We start from the raw sequence: 17,426 nt of genomic DNA, 5'->3' as shown, positions 1-17,426 counted from the left end.
TAGGAAGGATTCCTCTAGATGGCCCATGAATAGGTTAGCATAGGATGGTGCCATGTGGGTGCCCATAGCCGTACCACGGATTTGTTTGTAGGTAATGCCTTCAAAGGAGAAGTAATTGTGGGTGAGGATGTAGTTGGTCATGGAGACTAGGAAGGAGGTTGCTGGTTTGGAATCCATAGGGTGTCTGGAAAGGTGATGTTCAATAGCAGTAAGGCTATGGGTATTAGGAATGTTAGTGTACAGGGAGGTGGCATCAGTAGTGATGAGCAGTGCACCGTGTGGTAAAGGGAAAGGAACTGTGGAGAGTTGGTCGAGGAAATGGTTGGTATCTTTTATATGGGAGGATAGGTTCTGGGTAATAGGTTGAAGGTGTTGGTCTACGAGAGCAGAGATTCTCTTAGAGGGGCCACAGTAACCGGCCACAATGGTGCGTCCTGGGTGGTTGGGTTTATGGACTTTAGGAAGCATGTAGAAGGTGGGAGTGTGGAGATTGGTAGGGGTAAGTAGAGAGATGGACACTGGGGAGAGGTTCTGGGATGGGCCTAAGGATTTTAGTAGTGACTGGAGATCCTGCTGGATTGCTGGAATGGGATCACTGTGGCATGGTTTGTAGGTGGAAGTATCTGACAGCTGACAGAGTCCTTCTGCCACGTAATCCTTGCTGTTCGAAAACAACGGTGGTGGAGCCTTTGTCTGCAGGTAGGATTGTAAGATCAGGATCAGTTTTTAAATGGTGGACTGCGGTTCTTTCTGTAGATGTGAGGTTAGTATGCATGTTGAGGGATTTGGGGAATGATGGTGAGGCAAGGTTCGAGGACAAGAAATTCTGGAAAGTTAACAGGGGGTGGATTGGAGGCAGTGGGGGTGGATCACCATTGGATGGAGGAGTGAACTGAGTTAGGCAAGGTTCAATATTGGTCTTTGGTTGAGTCTGATTGGTCGGGTCGGTTTCTACTGTAGGGACTGGGAGAAGGAGAGAAGGTCTTTAACTAGTCCTGCATGGTTGAATTTGAGAGTGGGGCAAAAGGTGAGGCCTTTGGAAAGGACTGATATTTCTGAGGGACTAAGGCTTCTGGAGGAAAGGTTCATGACTGTGTTGCAGGTCTGTTTATGTTTTGGGTTCTGTGTGGTGGTGGGAGGGAGTTTTGGCGGACGGGGTAAGTGTAGTAGGTCTGCGAGACAGGGTTTGTCAGCTATGAGGGGGGCGTGGGGGATGTTTGGAGGTTGTTTTAGAAGTGGTGGACAGTGGTACTCTGAGGTGGGAGTAGGAAGTGAGTAGGATGGAGAGCTTTTTGAGGTGGTGGTGTGCATGTTGCTCAAGTTCCTGCAGGGCAAGAGTTTCAATGTGTGTTATGGGTTCCAGGAATTTGGGATTACCTAGGAGGAGAATTTTGCAGATGGAGAGAAGATACTGTGAGGAGGATTGGGCTTGGTTGATATGGTTTTGCAGGACTATGTTGGTGAGAGCTAAGGATTGGTGGAATCTGAAAAGGTGGAGGTCATTGTGGAAGGAGGGGTGGCAACCAGAGATGGGTAATTTGATGGTAAGGCCATTAGGGGGGATTTCATGAGCCAAGCAACAATGCAGGAACAGTATGTGGGACTGGGATCTGGCTAGGGATAAGGAAACTTTTCTGTATTGACGCAGATGGAAGGAGCAAGGATCCACGGTAGTGCAAAAATGCGAAAAATTACATAAGAAAGTAGAATTATGTCCAAAAAATTACGCAAAAATACACCCAAATACGTGTGAAAAGTACGAAAAGGGCAAAATGGATGCACAGGGGGAAAAAAGGGATGCAATCTGAGGAAATGACGATAGTGGAAGGCAAAAACTCACTAAAATTGGCGAGAAGTCACAGAGGTCAAAGTAGAGAATAACTAATCATTAATAAATATATGCATATTACTGTGAGTAGCAGGTTTGAGGGCGGATAAGCATAAAGAAGGGGGACGGCAGATGTGACTGGATGAGGTGGATTTAGTGGGAGTGAACAGGGATAGAACGGAGAAAGTGTGGGGGGTGGTGAGGGGTTCGTAGTTAGAGATGTAAGATCGTGTGGCACCGGAAAAGTGCGAGAGATAACATGCAAAAATATGGGAACTGACACAGAGAGCATGATCAGTTTTTTATTGTGTCTATCGTGACTTAGCATCTCCGCTATATGGTGAGTAGCAACTTTCCTTCTCTGGTATTGTTACATTCCATCTCAATTTCCCATTGTTTTGATTTCAAAAGTATATGGTGTCATTGTGTGCTGCAAAATGAAATGGAAGCAGAAAGAATTACTGCATTCAACAAATCCTCTGTGAGCACTGCTGCATACACAGGAAAAATCATGCGTAGCATTAGGCGGATCATAAAGTTTTCAAAAAGAGTCCTGGTGAATTGCCAAAAACACCTGAGAAGAAAAGAGGACTTCTCATTTTAGATATTTAGTTTAAGATTGCTTTGAAGATGCCCTGTGTTTCATCCGAAATATGAGTACTTTATATTGTATCTTTCATTACTGCTGTATCGCTTTGTATGGAAACATCACTGGTTATTGTATTATTTCAAAACACATTCATGTTATAATTAAATTTTCCTTGAGACATATTAGTCTCAACTTTGTCTACAATAAAGATAGAAGCTGGAGAAATGAAGTAAAGTTTCTGCCACAGCCCGGAATTGAATCTGGGTCTCCTTGCTTACTAGGTAGATGTGCTAGCCAGTACACCACTGTAGCAGTATAGCTAACACAGCTACATGGACTAACCTAGTCCAATGCCCTCCTTACACAAACTTCAATTCACATCTTCATTGTGTTTTTCAATACTGGAGAGCCTTGGAAATAGTGAAGATTTAAGAAGAGGAAAATAATCTGGGGACGTGCATTGAAGTTTGTGTTAAGGAAGGCATTGGACTAGGGTAGTCCTTGCAGCTGTCTTAACCATACTGCTACAGTGATATAACGGCTATCATACCTGCTTAGTAAGCAAGTAGAGCCAGTTCGAGTCCCAGCTGTGGCACAAATTTTAATTCACTACTTCAGCTTCCATCACATTTGTGTTGCACAACAGTCCCATTGTTGATGAAAGTATCATTAATGCAACCTCATCAGATGTAAGTGAGGAAGAGTCAGACGTATAAACAGGAGATCAGGACAGTGAAACCAAATGACCTTGTGGTTCGAAATATTTTTACGAAAGTATGACATCTTCAGTAAATATGAAAAACAGTCTGATGTTTATTGTGTTGCAAATTTAATTTCTATTAAATACTATTTCCTTTACTTGCAATAAGTGTACTTAATTGCTGCAGTTAGGATTTTTATTGACCATGTTAATGCGTAAGAGAATTTCAGTTTTGTTTATGAACAACATTTAAACCAATATATACTTCGGTGCCTGACTACTGTTTTCATAGAAGCATGATGTACAGTTCGTAATGCCAGTACTGCAGAGATAGGTATGCCTTTGTTCCTCCTGCATAGCTCCTCTCCTTACGTAAGCCTACAGTATATGGAGGCCGGGCTTGCTTCCTTTGCTTCCTGCTGCCCCCTCTGACCTCTGTCATGTTCCTGTATACAAGCATTAGACAGTTGTAACTAAACATTCAGTGCAAATAGTTTGTTAATTTTTAATGCATTTAATGTGGTTATGTTACAACTGATTTCAGTAAGACTCATTTACAACTTATAACAATGAAAACAATCAATTTTTGACAATGTAATGTAATTGGAGAGATAAAAAAATCTACTCACCAAGTGGCAGCAGAACTCCTTCTTCGGGCAGAAGGGTTGAAGGGGAAGGAAGAGGGGTGAAGGAAAAGGACTGGAGAGGTCTAGGAAAAGTTGTAGATTTCGGAAAAGTCACACAGAACTGCAGGTCAGAGAAGACTTACCAGATAGGATGAGAAGGAAAGACTGATTCTTTTGGTCTTTCCTTCTCGTTCCGTTTGGTTATTCGTCCCTGAGCTGCAGTTCTGGGCAACTTTTCCAATCTGCCAGAAGGAGAAGCCACTGGCTCCGAAAGACTGCACAATTATAACCTTCTATATGTGTGTGCTCTGACGCCGTGTGTGTGTGTGTGTGTGCGTGTGTGTGTGTGTGTGTGTCTGTGTGCTGGGTGATCAAAAAGTCAATATAAATTTGAAAACTTAATAAACCACGGAATAATGTAGATAGAGAGGTAAAAATTGACACACATGCTTGGAATGACATGGGGTTTTATTAGAACCAAAAAAAAAAACAACAAAGTTCACAAAATGTCCGACAGATGGTGCTGGACAGCAGAACATCAGTGGCTGCACATGATAATCGTGTAGAAAAGGAGCTGTAATGAGAGAGAGAATTAGATGCGCCAGCAGTCACAGCATGTTGACGTTACCAGAAAAGGCACTTTTAGTGAAGCGGTATTTTCAGAATGGGGATTGTGCTATTTCAGCGTTACGATCCTATCACCATAGGAAGGGGATTCGAATGGGTAAAGGTCTATTGACAAATGCAGCTGTGGTGAGAATGATTTTGTAGTTCGAAGCCACGGGTTGTTTAGACGATACCCCGTAGTGGCCAACCAAGTACAAGGCATAATGCTGCTGAGACAGTTCAGGAAGAAATGGAGACTGTAGCGGGTTTGTCTATGCACCGGGAAGTCAGCGTTCGTGCAGTCGCACGTTGCACCAGCATTCCATACACTACTGTTTTGTTGGCACTGAGGCATTCCTTGATAGACACGTGAAAGATCTCTTGCGCGCGTCATTTGGTAATGATCGTGTGCTCAGCCGCCACTTTCATCATGCTTGGCCTCCCAGGTCCCCAGACCTCAGTCCGTGCGATTATTGGCTTTGGGGTTACCTGAAGTTGCAAGTGTATCGTGATCGACCGACATCTCTAGGGATGCTGAAAGACAACATCCAATGCCAATGCCTCACCATAACTCTGGACATGCTTTACAGTGCTGTTCACAACATTATTCCTTGACTACAGCTGTTGTTGAGTAATGATAGTGAACATATTGAGCATTTCCTATAAAGAACATCATCTTTGCTTTGTCTTACTTTGTGATGCTAACTGTTGCTATTCTGATCAGATGAAACGCCATCTGTCGGACATTTTTTGAACTTGTGTATTTTTTTGGTTCTAATAAAACCCCATGTCATTTCAAGCATGTGTGTCAATTTGTTCCTCTCTATCTACATTATTCCGTGATTTATTCAGTTTTCAAATTTATACTGCGCTTGTAAATACATTCGCCAGTTTTTTTTAAGATAGTTAATCAATACAGGAAAATTAAAGAGACTTTTGGAGAGAAGAGAACCACTTGTATGAATATCAAGAGCTCAGATGGCAACCCAGTTCTAAGCAAAGAAGGGAAGGCAGAAAGGTGGAAGGAGTATATAGAGGGTTTATACAAGGGCGATGTACTTGAGGACAATATTATGGAAATGGGAGAGGATGTAGATGAAGATGAAATGGGAGATAAAATACTGCGTGAAGAGTTTGACAGAGCACTGAAAGACCTGAGTCGAAACAAGGCCCCGGGAGTAGACAACATTCCATTAGAACTACTGATGGCCTTGGGAGAGCCAGTCATGACAAAACTCTACCATATGGTGAGCAAGATGTATGAGACAGGCGAAATACCCACAGACTTCAAGAAGAATATAATAATTCCAATCCCAAAGAAAGCAGGTGTTGACAGATGTGAAAATTACCGAACTATCAGTTTAATAAGTCACAGCTGCAAAATACTAACGCGAATTCTTTACAGACGAATGGAAAAACTGGTAGAAGCGGACCTCGGGGAAGATCAGTTTGGATTCCGTAGAAATGTTGGAACACGTGAGGCAATACTAGCCTTACGACTTATCTTAGAAGAAAGATTAAGAAAAGGCAAACCTACGTTTCTAGCATTTGTAGACTTAGAGAAAGCTTTTGACAACGTTAACTGGAATACTCTCTTTCAAATTCTGAAGGTGGCAGGAGTAAAATACAGGGAGCGAAAGGCTATTTACAATTTGTACAGAAACCAGATGGCAGTTATAAGAGTCGAGGGGCATGAAAGGGAAGCAGTGATTGGGAAAGGAGTAAGACAGGGTTGTAGCCTCTCCCCGATGTTATTCAATTTGTATATTGAGCACGCAGTAAAGGAAACAAAAGAAAAATTCGGAGTAGGTATTAAAATTCATGGAGAAGAAGTAAAAACTTTGAGGTTCACCGGTGACATTGTAATTCTGTCAGAGACAGCAAAGGACTTGGAAGAGCAGTTGAACGGAATGGACAGTGTCTTGAAAGGAGGATATAAGATGAACATCAACAAAAGCAAAACGAGGATAATGGAATGTAGTCGAATTAAGTCAGGTGATGCTCAGGGAATTAGATTAGGAAATGAGACACTTAAAGTAGTAAAGGAGTTTTGCTATTTAGGGAGTAAAATAACTGATGATGGTCGAAGTAGAGAGGATATAAAATGTAGACTGGGAATGGCAAGGAAATCGTATCTGAAGAAGAGAAATTTGTTAACATCGAGTATAGATTTAAGTGTCAGGAAGTCGTTTCTGAAAGTATTTGTATGGAGTGTAGCCATGTATGGAAGTGAAACATGGACGATAACCAGTTTGGACAAGAAGAGAATAGAAGCTTTCGAAATGTGGTGCTACAGAAGAATGCTGAAGATGAGGTGGGTAGATCACGTAACTAATGAGGAGGTATTGAATAGGATTAAGGAGAAGAGAAGTTTGTGGCACAACTTGACTAGAAGAAGGGATCGGTTGGTAGGACATGTTTTGAGGCATCAAGGGATCACAAATTTAGCATTGGAGGGCAGCGTGGAGGGTAAAAATCGTAGAGGGAGACCAAGAGATGAATACACTAAGCAGATTCAGAAGGATGTAGGTTGCAGTAGGTACTGGGAGATGAAGAAGCTTGCACAGGATAGAGTAGCATGGAGAGCTGCATCAAACCAGTCTCAGGACTGAAGACCACAACAACAACAATCAATACTTTGCAACCCTCTATACAGTGCATGCTGGAAGATACTTTGTACCAATGTTAATAATTTGTTATGTTACATTTGTGCATTCAGTAAGAAAAAAAGTGTGTTTATTTGCATTGGGAAGTGCTCTGGTCTGTCTTTATCATATTATCACGATCTCCATGAGAGTTATATGATGGTGGCAGCTTATTAGTGCACATTCTTTCTCAAATACTGGTCCTTTTGTAAATTTACCTGGCGGGGACTCTTGAGAACAACATTACTTTTGTTCCAGAGATTCCCATTTAATGCCCTTGAGCACTGCTGTTACACTTTTTCACATTCTGTAGTAACATGTTATAATCAAAGCAGTCTGTCTCTGAATTTGTTTGATATCTGCTCTCATGTCTGCTTCATAAGGACTAAAAGTGCTTGAGCAGTGTTCTAGAACCAGTCACTCTAGTATCTGATGCATAACACTTTCTCAGAACCCTACCAACAAATCCATGTTTTATATTAATCTTTTTTCTACTAATTTCATGTCTTCATCCCATTTCACATATTTCATATAGCTTTTTACTATTATATGTAAATATTTAAACAATTTGATGAGCTCTGTAAGTTATCACTAATTTTGAAACTTGCTTCTGTTAGGTACTTCCTTTTTTTATGGGTGTTTTCTTACACATTTGAAGAGGGCTTCCCTCCATTACACTAAATGGAAATTCTGTCCAAGTCTTTTTCTTCATTTCTACAGCAATACCTTCCTGTAGACAACAGCATCATCTATGAACAATCCGACAGTGGTCTGATCAGTTGTTTATTAATTTATTTGATCCAAGGATCATCTCTCAATGATTGTGGAGTTGTCAAAGTAATACAACAAAAATCAATACTCAAAATTAGCATACATATGACAGCATGTGCTACCAATATGTTCCAATACATCCTGCACAGCATAAAAACAGGATTTTTCCAGGGTTCATACCTCAGGTTCTACTTGTGATATAGGGTCAAGTGATTTGGGTAGTCCTAGGGCTACTGGAACTATCCTACAGCATAGCTGCCTACCCTGATAAGAGGCTGTCGCAGTAATCACATGGCAAATATGGAGGTGGGTCATCCCTCATCTCCACCTCTTCACCGCCAGGAAATTTTAAAAATTAGTAGCCTGATTTAAGTCTTCAAACACTATAGTTCATACATTTTCCTAGACTAAATAATCAAGATAGGTTTAATTGATCTTATATTTATTTTTATTTTGATATTAAAATGAATGTAAAGTACCAGTCGCAATAAAGAAAACTTCTTCAGCCTCTCAATTCCACTCATACTTCGAATGAATGTGGTGAGGGCATCTACAATTGGTGATCCCACTGCCACATCTATGTTTACTACTGACTGCTGCCTCCTACAACCATTCATTTCTGCCTTGTAGAAAGCATCGTAAAATTGCTTTTTCCCAGCCACCCTTTTGTATGGCAGCAACTGGTGTAACTTGCTGAAGACAAATTTTTCCAAAGTCGGATAACAAATCCTGTTGTAACTGTGACTCAGATCATCCCAAAGCCACTCCTCTGCCATATAGAGGGTGAAAATTTCATAAATTTTGCTGTCTGTGCTCTCCATTTGGTGAAGGAACTCTACAGACAGAGCAAAAACAAATGCTAGCACTGCATACCAGCATTTAGTGGTAGCAACCCAGGAATTATGTTCCTATTCTCATTGACTCCAGATCATTCCTTTTTTTCACCATTTTACAGAAATATATTTTTTAGGAACTTTTAGGGGAAACAGAAACCTTGGCAAAATTTTTAGGGAATAAAATTTCAATACTGGGGAAATTAAGAAAGTGTTTTATCTGCCTAGCAGTACTACTAACGTCATCTTTGATATTTTAGTTCAAACAACTCTTATTTAGTTTTCAAGACGTTCACTAGATGTCCTCATACTTCAGAAATGGAATTTTCAAGGTTGTTGTAGATTGGGATCTTAGGAATATATCGTAAAAATTTCAGCCATTTACTGTGCATGATTGTTTTTGAATCCATGGCTCAGTTTTGCTAGCTGAAAACCATGGTTTTGGGATGTTTCTCAATGATGGATAAAAAATTTTGGGAACTAGAAGATGACACTTCTAGATAAATCATAGCGAGTATACCATAAAAAATTGAGCAACTTACTGTGGTTAGTTATTTAGATATGCTTATGACAAAAAATGGTGGAAACACTTTCAGCAGGTTTTCTCAGGAACTGCCCATGATCTAATTGGCGCCTTCATAAACCCCTTAAGGTGCATCATAGACAACATCTAATGCAAAAACAATCAAATCATTTGCTCCCTTTATCTATGCTGGAAGAATGAGTAATATTCAAACTTTGATTCCATACTGTAGCATGGCTGCCAAATGTTACAGATTGTCCATAATTGCTATGGATTGATCTCCTTATTTGGAGTTATAAAAAATTTCAGAAATAGGCATTTTACTAATTGATGTTTAAAAAGAAATTATGAAAGGTGTTTTTTACATTTTTGCAACTTCAACATTTTGTTGATGTAGGACAAGCAACATTTTCATTTCATGAAGTATTTACGTCAAATCTGACACGGTTGCAGTATATATATAAAAAATAGAGGAAAACATTCCACGTGGGAAAAATTTATCAAAAAACAAAGATGATGTGACTTACCGAACGAAAGCGCTGGCAGGTCGAAAGACACATAAACAAACACAAACATACACACAAAATTCAATCTTTCGCAACAAACTGTTGCCTCATCAGGAAAGAGGGAAGGAGAGGGAAAGACGAAAGGATGTGGGTTTTAAGGGAGAGGCTAAGGAGTCATTCCAATCCCGAGAGTGGAAAGACTTACCTTAGGGGGAAAAAGGACGGGTATACACTCACACACACACACACACATATCCATCCACACATATACAGACACAAGCAGACATATACAGAGGCAAAGAGTTTGGGCAGAGATGTCAGTCGAGGCGGAAGTGCAGAGGCAAAGATGTTGTTGAATGACAGGTGAGGTATGAGTGGCGGCAACTTGAAATTAGCGGAGATTGAGGCCTGGTGGATAACGGGAAGAGAGGATATATTGAAGAGCAAGTTCCCATCTCCGGAGTTCGGATAGGTTGGTGTTAGTGGTAAGTATCCAGATAGCCCGGACGGTGTAACACTGTGCCAAGATGTGCTGGCCGTGCACCAAGGCATGTTTAGCCAAAGGGTGATCCTCATTACCAACAAACACTGTCTGCCTGTGTCCATTCATGCGAATGAACAGTTTCTTGCTGGTCATTCCCACATAGAATGCGTCACAGTGTAGGCAGGTCAGTTGGTAGATCACGTGGGTGCTTTCACACGTGGCTCTGCCTTTGATCGTGTACACCTTCCGGGTTACAGGACTGGAGTAGGTGGTGTTGGGAGGGTGCATGGGACAGGTTTTACACCTGGGGCGGTTACAAGGGTAGGAGCCAGAGGGTAGGGAAGGTGGTTTGGGGATTTCATAGGGATGAACTCAGAGGTTACGAAGGTTAGGTGGACGGCGGAAAGACACTCTTGGTGGAGTGGGGAGGATTTCGAGAAGGATAGATCTCATTTCCGGGCAGGATTTGAGGAAGTCGTATCCCTGCTGGAGAGCCACATTCAGAGTCTGATCCAGTACCGGAAAGTATTCTGTCACAAGTGGGGCACTTTTGTGGTTCTTCTGTGGGAGGTTCTGGGTTTGAGAGGATGAGGAAGTGGCTCTGGTTATTTGCTTCTGTACCAGGTCGGGAGGGTAGTTGCGGGATGCAAAAGCTGTTGTCAGGTTGTTGGTGTAATGGTTCAGGGATTCCGGACTGGAGCAGATTCGTTTGCCACGAAGACCTAGGCTGTAGGGAAGGGACCGTTTGATGTGGAATGGGTGGCAGCTGTCATAATGGAGGTACTGTTGCTTGTTGGTGGGTTTGATGTGGACGGACGTGTGAAGCTGGCCATTGGACAGGTGGAGGTCAACATCAAGGAAAGTGGCGTGGGATTTGGAGTAGGACCAGGTGAATCTGATGGAACCAAAGGAGTTGAGGTTGGAGAGGAAATTCTGGAGTTCTTCTTCACTGTGAGTCCAGATCATGAAGATGTCATAAAAAAATCTGTACCAAACTTTGGGTTGGCAGGCCTGGGTAACCAAGAAGGCTTCCTCTAAGCGACCCATGAATGTGTTGGCATACGAAGGGGCCATCCTGGTACCCATGGCTGGTCCCTTTAATTGTTGGTAAGTCTGGTCTTCAAAAGTGAAGAAGTTGTGGGTCAGGATGAAGCTGGCTAAGGTAATGAGGAAAGAGGTTTTAGGTAGGGTGGAAGGTGATTGGAGTGAAAGGAAGTGCTCCATCGCAGTGAGGCCCTGGACATTGCGGGATATTTGTATATAAGGAAGTGGCATCAATGGTTACAAGGAAGGTTTCCGGGGGTAACGGATTGGGTAAGGATTCCAGGCGTTCGAGAAAGTGGTTGGTGTCTTTGATGAAGGATGGGAGACTGCATGTAATGGGTTGAAGGTGTTAATCTACGTAGGCAGAGATACGTTCTGTGGTAACCAGCTTCAATGTGGCGGCCGGGATGATTGGGTTTGTGAATTTTAGGAAGAAGGTAGAAGGTAGGGGTGCGGGGTGTCTGTGGGGTCAGGAGGTTGATGGAGTCAGGTGAAAGGTTTTGTAGGGGGCCTAAGAACGTATCTCTGCCTATGTAGATCAACACCTTCAACCCATTACATGCAGTCTCCCATCCTTCATCAAAGACACCAACCACTTTCTCGAACACCTGAAATCCTTACCCAATCCGTTACCCCCGGAAACCATCCTTGTAACCATTGATGCCACTTCCTTATACACAAATATCCCGCATGTCCAGAGCCTCGCTGCGGTGGAGCACTTCCTTTCACGCCAATCACCTTCCACCTTACCTAAAACCTCTTTCCTCATTACCTTAGCCAGCTTCATCCTGACCCACAACTTCTTCACTTTTGAAGACCAGACATACCAACAATTAAAGGGAACAGCTATGGGTACCAGGATGGCCCCTTCGTACGCCAACCTATTCATGGGTTGCTTAGAAGATGCCTTCTTGGCTACCCAGGCCTGCCAACCCAAAGTTTGGTACAGATTTTTTTATGACATCTTCCTGATCTGGACTCACAGTGAAGAACTCCAGAATTTCCTCTCCAACCTCAACTCCTTTGGTTCCATCAGATTCACCTGGTCCTACTCCAAATCCCACGCCACTTTCCTTGATGTTGACCTCCACCTGTCCAATGGCCAGCTTCACACGTCCGTCCACATCAAACCCACCAACAAGCAACAGTACCTCCATTATGACAGCTGCCACCCATTCCACATCAAACGGTCCCTTCCCTACAGCCTAGGTCTTCGTGGCAAACGAATCTGCTCCAGTCCGGAATCCCTGAACCATTACACCAACAACCTGACAACAGCTTTCGCATCCCGCAACTACCCTCCCGACCTGGTACAGAAGCAAATAACCAGAGCCACTTCCTCATCCTCTCAAACCCAGAACCTCCCACAGAAGAACCACAAAAGTGCCCCACTTGTGACAGAATACTTTCCGGGACTGGATCAGCCTCTGAATGTGGCTCTCCAGCAGGGATACGACTTCCTCAAATCCTGCCCGGAAATGAGATCCATCCTTCATGAAATCCTCCCCACTCCACCAAGAGTGTCTTTCCGCCATCCACCTAACCTTCATAACCTCTTAGTTCATCCCTATGAAATCCCCAAACCACCTTCCCTACCCTCTGGCTCCTACCCTTGTAACTGCCCCCGGTGTAAAACCTGTCCCATGCACCCTCCCACCACCACCTACTCCAGTCCTGTAACCCGGAAGGTGTATACGATCAAAGGCAGAGCCACGTGTGAAAGCACCCACGTGATCTACCAACTGACCTGCCTACACTGTGACGCATTCAATGTGGGAATGACCAGCAACAAACTGTCCATTCACATGAATGGACACAGACAGACAGTGTTTGTTGGTAATGAGGATCACCCTGTGGCTAAACATGCCTTGGTGCACGGCCAGCACATCTTGGCACAGTGTTACACCGTCCGGGCTATCTGGATACTTCCCACTAACACCAACCTATCCGAACTCCGGAGATGGGAACTTGCTCTTCAATATATCCTCTCTTCCCGTTATCCACCAGGCCTAAATCTCCGCTAATTTCAAGTTGCCGCCACTCATACCTCACCTGTCATTCAACAACATCTTTGCCTCTGCACTTCCACCTCGACTGACATCTCTGCCCAAACTCTTTGCCTCTGTATATGTCTGCTTGTGTCTGTATATGCGTGGATGGATATGTGTGTGTGTGCGCGAGTGTGTATACCCGTCCTTTTTCCCCCTAAGGTAATTCTTTCCGCTCCCGGGATTGGAATGACTCCTTACCCTCTCCCTTAAAATCCAAATCCTTTCGTCTTTCCCTCTCCTTCCCTCTTTCCTGACGAGGCATCCGTTGGTTGCAAAAGCTAGAATTTGGTGTGTATGTTTGTGTGTCTATCGACGTGCCAGCGCTTTCGTTTGGTAAGTCACATCATCTCTGTTTATATATATATTTGCATCTGCACTTCCACCTCGACTGACATCTCTGCCCAAACTCTTTGTCTTTAAATATGTCTGCTTGTGTCTGTATATGTGTGGATGGATATGTGTGTGTGTGCGAGTGTATACCTGTCCTTTTTTCCCCCTAAGGTAAGTCTTTCCGCTCCCGGGATTGGAATGACTCCTTACCATCTCCCTTAAAACCCACTTCCTTTCGTCTTTCCCTCTCCTTCCCTCTTTCCTGATGAGGCAACAGTTTTTTGTGAAAGCTTGAATTTTGTGTGTATGTATGTGTCTGTTTGTGTTTCTATCGACCTGCCAGCGCTTTCGTATGGTAAGTCACATCATCTTTGTTTTTAAATATATTTTTCCCGCGTGGAATGTTTCCCTCTATTTTTTTATATGTATATATATATATTTTTTTATTTATTTTTTGGTGACTTGTTGTGAACCAACTGTTTCATTCTCAGTCTTGACCAGCTGGGGCTACCATGCAAAAATAGATCTGAGTGAACAGTGTAAAGTACAAATATGGACTGTAGTTAACTATTTGATTAACACATACCTGCACTGATCTCAATGAAAATCACCTAAAATTGGCAATACCTGCATCACTCAGTGGAGGTTGATAAATGCCACATTATACTTTTGCTCACTATACAAGTCGGAATCAAGCTGAAGGCAAATATAGCCAACAGTAGTACCAGAAAATGTTTGCTGGCACTAGTGTCATGCCTCATATTCAAGCACATGTCAACGGCCAATGAGTGCATCGCATCTTAAATAAGAAATAGTTTTAATATATATACGGAATCTGTTCTTTCAGACATGTCTGAAAGAATAGCCATTATATATTAAGACACAAAGGTATTACAGACGTCAGCTGTGAGCCGGCATTAATTGGGGAAAGCTGAAAATTTGTGCCAGACTGGGATTCAAACCTGTGTCTTCTACTTACTAGGCAGACGCCATGACCACTGAGCCAACTGCATGGACTATCTTAGCACACCTCCTACCAGATCCAAATTCACAACTTATCCACACACTACTAATGTAGTTCCCCTTACCCAGTATCCTTATTACTTGTGGCATTTTGCCGATTCCCATAATAATTCAAGCCTGGTGTGCATCTGCTCTGCAGAGGTCATTGTCTGTCTCACCGAAATTATATATACACTTTTATGACATCACCTCCCAAAAGCCATGTGTCAGGCAGTGAGATCTTGTCTTGGTACCACAATAAGGTTTATTGACAGACACACAAACAAGACTGGAAACTTTGCTAGTTTTTTGATGACTTCTTTTTAGAATTAGACTTGTAGCGCAGTGCGTTCAACCAGCTCATGATAGCCACACAATCAGATGTTGATAACATTTCAAAGTGCTGCAGAGATTGGAAAATTGCTTTAAATGTTCAAAAATGTAATATTATATTCTTTCTCAAAATACAGAAATATAGTATACAGTGACAACAACACCAGTAACTGGAATCTGCTAACCCAAATACCTGGGTGTAACAGTTTATGGCGATATGAAGCAATATGATCACATATGCATAGTCATAGGTAAAGCAGGTGACACCTCCGTTCGTTGGTGGGCTAATGGGAAAATGCAGTCTGTCTATGAAGGCATTGCTTCTGTTACACATTCTAGAATATTGCTCATCTGTGCAAGGGTCCAGACAAAACAGGACTAATAGGGAGTGCTGAACATATACAAAGAAATGAAGCATGAATGGTCACATGTTAGTTTGTCCCATGGGAGAGTTGTTGTTGTTGTTGTTGTGGTCTTCAGTCCTGAGACTGGTTTGATGCAGCTCTCCATGCTACTCTATCCTGTGCAAGCCCCTTCATCTCCCAGTACCTACTGCAACCTACAACTTCTGAATCTGCTTAGTGTATTCATCTCTTGGTCTCCCTCTACGATTTTTACCCTCCACACTGCCCTCCAATGCTAAATTTGTGATCCCTTGATGCCTCAAAACATGTCCTACCAACCGATCCCTTCTTTTAGTCAAGTTGTGCCACAAACTTCTCTTCTCCTTAATCCTATTCAATACCTCCTCATTAGTTACGTGATCTACCCACCTTATCTTCAGCATTCTTCTGTAGCACCACATTTCGAAAGCTTCTATTCTCCTCTTGTCCATACTAGTTATCGTCCATGTTTCACTTCCATACATGGCTACACTCCATACAAATACTTTCAGAAACGACTTCCTGACACTTAAATCTATACTCGATGTTAACAAATTTCTCTTCTTCAGAAACGATTTCCTTGCCATTGCCAGTCTACATTTTATATCCTCTCTACTTCGACCATCATCAGTTATTTTACTCCCTAAATAGCAAAACTCCTTTAATACTTTAAGTGTCTCATTTCCTAATCTAATTCCCTCAGCATCACCCGATTTAATTTGACTACATTCCATTATCCTCGTTTTGCTTTTGTTGATGTTCATCTTATATCCTCCTTTCAAGACACTGTCCATTCCATTCAACTGCTCTTCCAAGTCCTTTGCTGTCTCTGACAGGATTACAATGTCATCGGCGAACCTCAAAGTTTTTACTTCTTCTCCATGGCAGAGTGTCGTAATGAAAATGCAGAGAAATCTGAACTTTAGACTTGTCTAGGTAGACGTTGTCTGTCTACCATGCTCTTCACATATTATTTATTTTTATTCTTTTTATATATATATATATATATATATATATATATATATATATATATATATATATATATATATATATATATAGAGAGAGAGAGAGAGAGAGAGAGAGAGAGAGAGTGTGTGGACGTTGATGTTTGCTTGAGACATTGCACTATGTCACAACACCAGTGATATTTTCTGAATTATTTAATTCAGCTGTGTGTAAGATGTCATTAAATTATGAATAGGTATTTACAATGGTACTGATGTTCATTACTTCCATTTTAGTGAGATTTTGTACATCAGCATTAAGTTTTCTCTGTTTAACTTCTGTACAGCCTCCTCATGGAATGATTCCCAGAAAGAATAAAAGGCCACTTGGTTACCTCTTTACTTCACCTAATGCTGATTCACATCAGTTCACTACAGCAGCCATTGAGAAGCTTAATGAAGCCCATAGTGAAAAATTTTCCCAATTTTTAAAAGCACTTCATGCTTCAGGTAAGTGAATAATACAATTATCTCGCTACAGGTATAGAAAAATTTTCAGTTCCTAATTTCCATTGTTTGTGCGCAGGCTGGACCACAACTAACCACCACTTGATTGTAGATGAATGGAGAGTGCAGTGGACAAATAGCGAGAATAATGAAACTATTTGGGATAAATCCTCTAAAGATGACTGAAATTAAAAATTAAATAAGCAAAGGACAAAGAAATAATGTGTTTGTTTCTTTTTTAATAATGTTACACTTAGTTTTTACCTTATTTTTGGAAGTTTTAAATCTTACTGCAGTTTTGCCTGTGAATTATGTAAAACTCTTTCTTCTTAGCACAAGATACTTTAATTCCAGAAGTTATCCATGCCTGATCATTATTTCTGTTCAATTTTGCTCTTATTTGTTTTACAGGAAAACAAGACACAAAGTGCTGTAGAAATACGTTCAAGAAAGAGACAAATTTTCCAGCTATCCTGTCTGTTTTATAAATTTCTCTCCAGCATCTTTCCAGTAATTTCTCTCTCAACACTATGACGGTCACTGTTTGTGATTCTGTGAAACACTTACTACCATTATTGGAGAATCCTCCAGTCTGTCATTTAAAAAAGCAAAACTCATGTACTGTAGTAGTGTGAGGTTCATTCTCTGCATTGTGTCTTATGTCATTCTCATATAATTAAGTTTATTGGCCAAACTATTACCTACACCCTCTACTATTATC

At 41.7% G+C, this 17,426-nt stretch overlaps 1 protein-coding gene across 1 annotated transcript in view; it reads left to right on the top strand.

The window, feature by feature from the left end:
* LOC124620854 (RUS family member 1) overlaps positions 1 to 17,065 on the top strand; it is a 122,321-nt gene extending 105,256 nt beyond the window's left edge. The window contains exons 8-9 of the mRNA XM_047147098.1: positions 16,546 to 16,708; positions 16,785 to 17,065. Of these exons, the coding sequence (XP_047003054.1) occupies positions 16,546 to 16,708; positions 16,785 to 16,891 (270 nt within the window). The 3' untranslated portion in view covers positions 16,892 to 17,065. The remainder of the gene's footprint in view (positions 1 to 16,545; positions 16,709 to 16,784) is intronic.
* Positions 17,066 to 17,426: the final 361 nt, after the last annotated feature.

The sequence above is a fragment of the Schistocerca americana genome, chromosome 1 (genome assembly GCF_021461395.2).
Source record: "Schistocerca americana isolate TAMUIC-IGC-003095 chromosome 1, iqSchAmer2.1, whole genome shotgun sequence".
Lineage (NCBI taxonomy): Eukaryota > Metazoa > Arthropoda > Insecta > Orthoptera > Acrididae > Schistocerca > Schistocerca americana.
Note: the sequence above shows the minus strand (reverse complement) of the source record. Positions and strands in the feature narration are given on the sequence as shown.